This window comes from Cupressus sempervirens, chromosome 10 (assembly GCF_028749045.1).
Source record: "Cupressus sempervirens isolate cs-2001-9-10 chromosome 10, ASM2874904v1, whole genome shotgun sequence".
In the NCBI taxonomy this organism is placed as follows: domain Eukaryota; kingdom Viridiplantae; phylum Streptophyta; class Pinopsida; order Cupressales; family Cupressaceae; genus Cupressus; species Cupressus sempervirens.
This window is the reverse complement of record NC_143127.1, coordinates 105,021,699-105,032,105: the sequence shown is the minus strand read 5'-3', so window position 1 is coordinate 105,032,105 and position 10,407 is coordinate 105,021,699. Positions and strand designations below refer to the sequence as shown.

Here is a 10,407-nt window from a genome sequence, read left to right as displayed (position 1 = left end):
TTTGACTCTCCCATGGCACGAGCGAACCAGGCCGAGGGAAAATTTCACACCACACCATAGGGCTCGGAATAATGAAACAATGAAACCCAAGCCAAATGGAGGACAAACGCAAACAAAGTACTTACTACAACCAAGCAAAGGGTACAAGTGACACAAGGCAAACAACATGACTCACAAGACACAAACCAAGCAGAATCCAAGAATGACATCATTCAAACACGCGGCTAGTTGCAAAGCCCATTTTTCCTCTCCAACATCTATAACCTTTTTTTAAATAAATCATTTTAATATTTATTTGAAATTCATTTCAATATATTGCTTAAAATATGCGCCACTTTAAATGTGGACCTTGTTTAAGGTGGTTTATCTTTTCCACATCAATTACCATTTTTTCACACACGCTCTAATTTATTTATTAATTTTTTAGATCCCCACGACCGGCCATATCATCTTTAAAAAATTGTATTTTGATGGAAAACGAGCAAAACCCCGGTAGTGTAACCCAAGGCGGTCCGATTTATTCCATATAAATAGTGGCGAGGTGGCTTTCCAATCGAAAAAATAAAACAACATAAACAATTTCATTTGCATCCCTGGAGATTTTAGGGCCTGTGGAGTTGCTGAGGTATGCCTGGATTTTTTTCTTGATAGTTATCTAGTCGCAATTTTCCTTGTTATGTAGGATAATTCTCTTTTTCCCTTCTCCTCAACCAGGAAATTGAAGGATCAGCGATTGTGAAAATCAAAAGAATTTTCCCCTGCGCATTATCTGAATTTCGAGCTGAATCATTAAATCTGCACTCTTTTTCTTTTGTATAGATGTTGATTCACACCAGTTTGTTTTGTTCGAAATCCTAGCTTATCGGTAGCCTGAAATTAATCAGAACGGGTTTTCTTGTTCAGGGAATTTATGTTGAAACCCTAGGGATCGTTTAATATGAAGCTTATATTGTTTGATGTCGTGGAATGGCTAGATCGATTTGAAATAAATTTGAATGGAAATTGGGGTTTGATCCTTAAAATACCAAGTCGGGGCCTTTTTTAAGCCTTGATCAGAGCACTGTTCTTTAGGGTGTCTAGATGTGACATTATTAGTGAGTTGCATGAAGATCTTGTGGGTACTAGCTTTTGAAAGATGTAGACGAATGAACCTGAAGTGTCCTGAAGCTCTATTTATTTTGTATAATCATCGAGCACGCATCTAAGTCTTCCAGATTCACTAAGTTGTTCATAACACTATGGTGAGTGACATCTTGTTAACCGGCAATTGACACTATTGTTAGGTGGGGTAAGGTTTTAATTTATCAAGACTGTATTGATATCAAATTGGTCCTATGATTTTGTGCACATCATGGGGTTTATGCTCGTCTTGATTGTATGGGTGGTTTGCCTTTGGGCATCCTATAGTATCGTTACAGTGTTTTCTGTATGATCCCATGGTTGTCTGATTCATGGGGTGCACCTTAGGAATGTTTGTATGCTGGGATGCTAGTCTTCCTTTTTGTTGTAGTTATGGGTTATGTGGCTTAGTGTAGGATTCCATGATTTGTTGGGCTTACCCGGGAATCAATCATATATTTCATATTTGAGAGGGCCTTTAAGGCGGTGTTGGATTACCATTGGGTTGGCCACAAGAAAGATCACATTCGTGGGAGAAATGTTTTCTACAGCACTCCAGGTCGAGTTAGAAGTAATATGTTTCATTTGTAGACCAACACAGTTGTTTTTATAGTGTTTACAGAATTGAAAATTGGCTTACACCGAGGGAATTGATTGATTTTCAATGCAATTATTCCTCTCGAGTTGAAATCTTTGTCTATTTTCACAAATTTTAAGAAGGTTGTTGCTAGTATCTACGGCTTCATATTTTTGGATTTTCCAGTAATAGAAAGCTAATTTGATTGGCGATGGAGCACAACAAAATATTACCCACAGTATTTGGATAAGTGCAAGACACCAACTCTCTTTTCCCTGTTGCCATTTCAGTGTGCCCCTCCATACAATGGTTACAGTGGGTTTTAGGTGAAAATTCCACATTTTGTAGTTCTTGTTAGGGAGGTTTGATTGGACAACGTTCACTGGAAAAGTAGGCAGTATAGCCTCCCTCATCGAATTCCCATGCGCCTTTTTAAACCTAGAATTAGCTGCTTTTTCCGGATTGAAATTTATTTTTTTAGCAATTCTTTTTGTTCATGCTGAGTACTGAATTTCTATAAGAAAGTTTGATCCCTGTTGATGATTTTGATGCCTTGCCAGCTGTCAAGATGGGTCTGACTTTTACCAAGCTTTTTCAACGGCTCTTTGCCAAAAAGGAGATGCGCATTCTTATGGTAGGTCTTGACGCAGCTGGTAAGACTACCATTTTATACAAGCTCAAGCTGGGAGAGATTGTCACCACGATTCCAACTATTGGTAATATTTCTTTACTAAAGTGAACAATAATTTTGGGATATTGTTTTTCTGTAGGATGAGTTAAGGAAAGATACTTTTGTTTGTGGAATGGTTTTGCTTAAACTGGAAAATATGCTAGTCTGAAGTTTATTAAAATTTAGCTCTGCGTCTGTTGAGGTTGTTTTTTCCCCCTCATATTTACAATACAAGGACAAAACAAGCAAATCCTCATCTCCTTTCCTCCCATCCCCTGCAAGTAGCAAAATTGAATTTCCTATATTAATAAGCAGTTGAACTTGAAATCGTTTGGGTATGCTCTTGGTTCTTGGGACTCTCTCTGTGGCTAGTGTCTGTTTTCTTGCCTCTTCATTATGTGACACCATGCCGAGTTTGATTTGAGATTGTTGAAGTTGTGTTCATAATGTTTACGGGGTTCAGTCCTTAAGAGATTCCTTTTCTTAATCTATGGAATTTAAAAAAAAGACACAACAAGGTCTACAGTTACGAAATGCTTTTGGAAGATGTGGGTCTCTTTTTGACCTGTAGTCCTGTTATTGTACTGTGTCTGGTTCCTTGGCAATAGATAATCAATTTATTTTTCCCTTATAAGAACATTAGGTACTCTGTAATGCATCAGCTTTTCCACTTCTGTCTTTGACAATTTTTGTATCAGAGTTTCAAATTTGCAGCTCCGGGTTCCTTTTATTAAAGTCTGATATTTTGCACTACCACCTTCATGCAAAAATATCATGATGATTGAGAATGCCATTAGCTATAAGTTTCTTAATGTTGATATTCTCAATCCTCTTTAGGATCAATCAGCTAGTGCTTTCTCAGTCTGCAGTCCTTTGTGAAGGATGAGTGTTATCATGCCCTGGCAAGGATGGCTGGACTACTGGACTTCAATAGAGGTCTCAACTTGGTTCAGTTATCTAGTTATGCTAGTTGTGGACCGAAATTTGTATTTGTCAGGCTTCATATCAAACTGTTCAAAACGCCCTGTGAAGTACAACTTAAGCATCTTGTCAGATAGGGTCGCTGTATCTCTGTCAAATAGTTGTCTCAGAAGGATAGCTGATTTTTTGCCTAAATACAAAAAGTTTCAAGGTCACTAATTGATACCACAAAACCCTTATGAAAGTAAATTATGACCTCAAGAACAATAGAATTTAATTTAATTTTTAAAAATGGAATTCTTTGACTACATGTTTGCATATCATTAGAGTTGAAATACTTCGGTTTGGTTATGTTATACATTATTTGATATGTTAAGCATGTCTTTATTATAATATGATACGGATAAATGGCTTGATCTGATATAATGATGCTTCCTGAGTTTAGAAATCAATTTGCTATGTGTGGTAAACCAAGTTTTATTTTCCCCCTGGGGAATGCATACCTTTTTGCGAGGAGGTCTTTGTAGTAATAAGATGAGAAGATTGGAGATTGGTTTTCTGATCTAACAAGGCAGCAGGATCTGCTTGTCTTTTTGACAAATGTGTTAATAATTTCATAACAACTGTGTAAATTCTGTCTAGAAACTTACATTTTGTCCTAGAAACTGAGCTTGTGTTTTGATTATCATTTTTCAATTATATTTATTATATGATCTGTTCTGTTTGATGTTCCATTACTGTTGGATTAAAGAAAATTCCAGAATGACATTGCATTTGATTTTAATGAGCAGGATTCAATGTAGAGACAGTTGAATACAAGAATATCAGCTTCACTGTTTGGGATGTGGGGGGCCAGGACAAGGTATTGTCTATAACTTCATTCAACCACCGATATATGCTGATTGCAATTAATTAGTGCATCGATATGCAGTTGTTGCTATACTCATCTTCTATAGATTCTGTCCAAAAAGTTGAGTTGAGTACTTGGTATAGTTGTTTGTTCATGGTAACAGGACATAAAATTATCTTAAAACTCTTTCGGAAGTCATGTACGTGTTTCAAAGTCCCATTTTGTCATTATATTTCATTTTGACATCATGTAATTTTATCTGCTTGTACATTTCTTTCATGTTCTACTGCAACTATATGCTTTTTACCGCTTGAAGATAACAATTGTTAACCATGATTTTTACTGCATGATCATATTATACTTATTAGATATTGACAAATTAATTTCAGTGCTGTTGATATAATTGTTTCTATATCATATAACAGATTCGACCACTTTGGAGACACTACTTCCAGAATACTCAGGGTCTTATCTTTGTGGTAGACAGCAATGATAGAGACCGTGTAGTTGAGGCAAGGGATGAACTTCACAGGATGTTGAATGAGGTAAATAGCTTCGGGATACCTCTATCATCACCTTCATAAGAAGTATGGTGTTAAGAACGTATGATAAAAGTATGTTGATATTGTGGTTAGTCTTATATGTATCTTAATTGTGAATGGTATTTCTTTCATATCAGACATGAAATACAAGAGAATATATTAATCCATGGAGGATGAAGAATAAGTAAATACATTTTGTTTCTGGGCAGACTTATTAGATATAACCTTAAGTAAATACATTTTATTTCTGGAAGAGTTGATTGATATATCTAATTCTTTACAAAGTATTCCCTTTTAACTGATGAGGTTGGTCAGAGGGTGCCATATCTATAAAATTATAATCAGAAGAAAAATTATTGGCTGTGCATTGGAGTTTCTATAACAAATTCTCCTTTGCGTATGTTGTATTAATGGAGTCTGAATATACAAATATTCAGAGACACTACATCAACCTTTTTACAAACATACTATGTATTTTCTATAATCTTATGCTATGTTTATGAAATTAAACCTTTGTTCTTACACTTGTGCATTCAGTTCAGAGTCCTCCCTAAAATCTTAATTGTACTCTTTTTCTCCATTAGCGAAGGTGAAGTCCACCTCCTGGTCCTAGGCAGTACTATATGCAAATTTTAGGAACAGTGGTCCCCATTTGGCCTTGTTTCTGCATTAGTTGTCACTATAAATATCTGACCACCAATGCCTAAACCTAAATGACAGCATGGTGGTTCAAATGCAGTATTCTTCACTATTTACCTTAATAAATGCTGTTCACTATCATGGGGTGAGCCAAGAGTAAAGCTAAACAACAATTGTTGTTGTGGCTTTCTCACAATGAAGGATCTTTTTTCATGTGCAAGTGGAGATATCAATGAAATGTTTGGGAATCATATCGGATGCAGCATTACCAATTGGTCTACCTCTTTCTGTTATATTCTAAATACGTGGCTTATGGAGTATTTTGCCAATTTATTAAGTAGGATTAGTTTTTTTAATTTCTTAAAAAAGTTAAAACCATAATGCTTGCAAGTCATAGGTCTGAGCACAATTGCTTGTGCCTCTGCATCTTTTTGGTGCCAAGTGGGAATTTTTTGGTTGCAGCTTCATCATTCTCCAATGAAGAAATCTTATTATACATCCCGCTCCAGACATCCCATGATTTCCTTTGTGAGCTCTATCAGTAGTAAGTTCTAACCATCTGTCCAAGGGAGGATCCATTTAGGTACAGTGTGTGAATTTTAAGCTGGAAGAACACCTGAAATCTCATAATGACATAAATAGGTGACACACAAGTCATTTCTTTTGAGTAAATTGAAAACATTGTGTAAAATTCTATTATTAGTTCAAAATATTGATCTTATTATTTTCATTTTCCTATTTTGATAGTAATTTTCATATAATTTAATTTTGAAATATTAAGTAAGGATGACGAACATGTCTATTGGTAGGGGGGATGTACAGTTCAGTGGTAGCCAATGCTTGTATCAGTGAAGTAGTTTGAACTGAAGGAGCATAAATTTGAATCCATAAATATATATAGACAGTGTTCCTTGTGAGATGCATAAAAGTTTATTCTAATAAGGATGACGAACATGTCTTTTGGTAGGGGATGTATGGTTCAATGGTAGCCAATGCTTGTACCAGTTAAGTAGTTTGAACTGAAGGAGCATAAATTTGAATCCATAAATATGTAGACGGTGTTTCTTGTGATATGCATACAAGTTTATTTCCAACTGCCAAAAGGGCTATTGTCAGCTGTTGTATTTAATATTTGACTGGATAATAGTCATAAAAGACTGTTCAACGTGGACAGCAAACCATATTGAAGGGCAGGTACTCAATTGTTTTCAATCTAACCAAGGCTTCCTACTGTAATCTATTCATACTCTTGGTAGAGTGAATGATTTTTTCTTATTTGGTGTTTTGACTTGTGTGCACCTAAGGTGAGGTTTTAGTTGGCTTGCCTTTTTATGTTTGTATAGGGAACTTTAGCCGTCTTGCCTCGTTTAGCTTTAGCTGGATTATTTGATGTTTTAATGGTTGTATTGGGAGTCTATTGTTTAGTACATCTTATGTAGCTGTTTGCTTCAAGTAGGAAAACAATTAGAGGAAAGTTCTTGATTCTTTGTTTTCTCTCCAGCTATAATTTTTAACATTTCTGAAGAAATGAATTGTCTCTTAAAGCTGTATTATCTATGGCTAATTGGCAAACAGTACAATGTTCAAAGCCATAAACTTCTTGTCGGTAACTTTTGTTGTTGCTTGCAGGATGAGTTGCGAGATGCTGTGCTTCTTGTTTTTGCAAACAAGCAGGATCTTCCGAATGCAATGAATGCTGCAGAGATTACGGACAAGCTTGGTTTGCACTCTCTACGCCAGCGCCATTGGTGAGTAAAATTTATTTACTGTTGCCTTATACATGTAAGCTTACACTTTTTTCTTGATAAATTTCTGTGTACCAAGTTAGAAATTTTTTTGCTTCTTGTCTTGTCTGTGGAAGCTTACATCTTTTTCTAATTAAATTTCAGTGCATACCACTAGTATTATTGTCCCTGAATTGAGTGTTATAGTTGTCTAGGTTTATTTAGAATACAAATGATATACAATAATTTGTTACATAATTTCAATTGGCGGATGCTTTTCTCAGGTATATTCAGAGTACTTGTGCTACATCTGGTGAAGGCTTATATGAAGGCTTGGATTGGCTTTCAAACAACATTGCAAGCAAGGCATGAACTGGATGCTATTTAGGGAAGTTTCATCTGAATTTGGAATGCTTTATTGATCATTATCTTGCAAATGTCTGATTTTGTGTGCCATTATTGCAGGCTTGAGGATGAAACATGAACAAGGAGTATATTTTTGAAGGACTGCTTAGAAATTATGTTTGCTGCAGTTATTCAAGTCTGTTAAACATTTTGTAGTGGGTCAAGCTACAATACATCTTATGAATTCTTTTCTATTCTATTTTGTTTCTGTCCAACTTTGTTCCGTGTATGGGAAAGTTGGTTTATTTGCTTTGAGGAGTATTTTCAAGTCTAAAGAAGTAAGCTATTAAATAGAGCTCCAGTTTTGTGGTTTTTATTACCGTGGTATCTTCAACTTTGAAGGGCAGCCCTTTTATGTAGAGTCTCCATTTCTGTGTATTCATTTGCTATTACATTTTAGATATTTCAAATATACTATGGTAGTGATTTAAGAGTTTAGTTCTTGTTTCCTAAATATTTGTTTACCAAAGTGAGTTTTCATTCTTCACGACAAAAACTAATTGCATAATTGACCCCATTTATAATTGAGTTTAATATTTTTGTAAGTAATTTGTTTCCATTTTGAATACAGTGATGATTGGATGATGAAAGATTGGAGATCAATATTGAATGTCCAAAACTTTATTCAGCTGCTTCCTTTCAATTGATAGAGTGTTTACATAACATCAATTTATGTTTTCTTTCGAGTTGATGATTTTCGCTTGGCCTCTTATTTACCAAAAAAAGAGTGTTTACCTAATATAGATTGCTTGCCTCAAATGTACAATAATGTCATGTTTTCTTTCAAGTTGATGATTTTCGCTTGGCCTCTTATTTACCAAAAAAAAAGTGTTTACCTAATATAGATTGCTTGCCTCAGATGTACAATCATTTTTAGAACGTTTTACCAGAGATTAATGATTCAGAATATGGACATACATCCTCAAATATTTAATTTGTAAAGAACGTTTCCCACAGTTGAGTTTTCTGGCTGGTTTGAATTGGGAAATTCCGAAATTCAAAGAAATTCTTATCCTGTGTTTATTGCTGGTAAGAGTACCAGTCTGCAGTAAATATGGTAGGTGATAGTGGTATATCTTGCCATGTGAATTTCTCGTCTATGGATAGATAAGGTTAGAAGTAAAACATACAAAACTTGATTTATTCTTTTTTCAACGAATTTACAGATTCCGTTATTGATTATTACAATTCTGTCTCCTTTTGCCCATCAAGTAAAACTGGTTCTTATTGTTAAGAACTTTTAAAAAAGTTTTTCAAGAACAATGTGTTTCTTTTTATGAACATTTGATTTCATTTTGCAAGAAGTTCCAAGTATTTTTTTTGGCATATTGCTTTTAATAGCATTAGAAATGATTTTCTCGCTATTATTGAAATTTGCTTTCTCACTGTTCTCGCTAAGTTTTGTTTCTATTGGAACGCTGGGAAGCTTTTTAAACGTCCTTGAAAATTTGATGTATCATGGGCTGTTCATTGTTTCATATAATCGTGTACATTCAAAATAAGCCCATTATCACATATATATTGTACACCTTTGTCTCTATGAGGAGCACGTACTAGTTCAAATGAGCAATACCGTTTTAGTATTTTATGAGCTTTGGTGAGTCCATATAATAACTAATATAATATGCCAATTTACACCACGTCTATTGCACATATTTGTCAATGTTGTACCCAATTTTTTTAAGGCTTTCCATTAGCTTATGGATGGTATAACTTATGGTGCCTTCTCATGACATTGTCTAGTAGCTCTAAAATGGTTTTCTTGATTATTTTTCCTTGATTGTATATATCTTATTGGAATAAGTTATGATATTTCCACAAATGAAAATCATAGAAATTTAGGAAAATAATATTTTGTGACTTTAGCTTATACAAATTTAGTCTCTCTCTATTTATATAGTGTACACCTTTGGGCCTTTCATCTTGGTGACTCTATTGGTCAGATAAAGTTAAATTCCATTAAATTCAAGGGAGATAGCAACATTATTAGTTATGGTGTAAATCCCACCCCTATAAAGGGGCTATCCTATCCTTTGACATAAATTGCATCCTCTTATTTATGTATTCGCATATTTAAGTAGGGCCGGTCGCGAAAATCCTACTAATATTAATTTTTAATTAATGGCATCATTGGAGTTATGTACCTGCAAAAATGCATTTATGAATGTTTTTCCATAATATTATATTTATCATGTTCTAGAACTACTCTATAACATCATCTTTCCTTATAATTTATGAATATGCTTTAATTAAAGTCTACAACAATATTTATGTTATATTATACTACTCCCTCCATTAGTTTGCAATAAGTTTGCAATAATACATGTTGGTGTAATTAAATATTCTCATGACACTTCCCTCAAGTTTTCTTGCAATAATGCATAACATAGAAGTTTGTATATTTGACACCTAGGAGTGTGCATCTTATTTTTGTATATGGTGTTGACTAAATTTTACTTTGGGTGTCGATCTAGTTACTCATAACATTCTACTATATATGCGAGATTCACCTTCAGTGCTCTTATCACATCATCATCTTTATTTTGTTGCACATATTTTATTGCATAAATGAAGGAGGATCCACCATTGACAGATGTGATTCTACTTAACATGGGTGATGGGTGAACTATATCTCCTAGTTATTATGCCTTGCCTTTATAAGCAGACATTTTTTGCATTGCATATTAATGAATTCAGTTAATTCAATTAGTTATTTTTTTATTTTTTTATTTGCAGTTCATTACAATATTTTCTCTCTTTTGTGTTATTCTTTGGGCTTCTAGATCTCGGTCTGCTTTAGGAAAATTCATTCATTGCATGAAAATTCTTATATGATATCATAGCCATTAGAGTGTCCATTGCATTGTTTTGGGGAGAAATTTTTACATTTGAAGGAGCCGTATTTAGAAGATTTGTGACGTGTGTCTCATATGCTAACTGACCTCACCATTGTATCTAGT

At 34.4% G+C, this 10,407-nt stretch overlaps 1 protein-coding gene across 2 annotated transcripts; it reads left to right on the top strand.

Moving 5' to 3' along the window:
• The first annotated feature begins 557 nt into the window (after positions 1–557).
• On the top strand, positions 558–7,885 carry LOC149532814 (ADP-ribosylation factor 1-like). 2 transcript variants are annotated; one of them, XM_089806901.1, is made up of 7 exons: positions 558–625; positions 2,257–2,412; positions 4,079–4,149; positions 4,563–4,682; positions 6,948–7,066; positions 7,327–7,408; positions 7,508–7,885. In XM_089806901.1, the coding sequence occupies exons 2-7, from the start codon at positions 2,265–2,267 to the stop codon at positions 7,511–7,513; spliced, it is 546 nt and encodes a 181-aa protein (XP_089663027.1). In that variant the 5' UTR covers positions 558–625; positions 2,257–2,264; the 3' UTR covers positions 7,514–7,885. The 2 variants fall into 2 exon arrangements, with proteins under 2 accessions (XP_089663027.1, XP_089663028.1); XM_089806902.1 differs by lacking the exon at positions 7,508–7,885 and having other exon boundaries at positions 7,327–7,414.
• Positions 7,886–10,407: the final 2,522 nt, after the last annotated feature.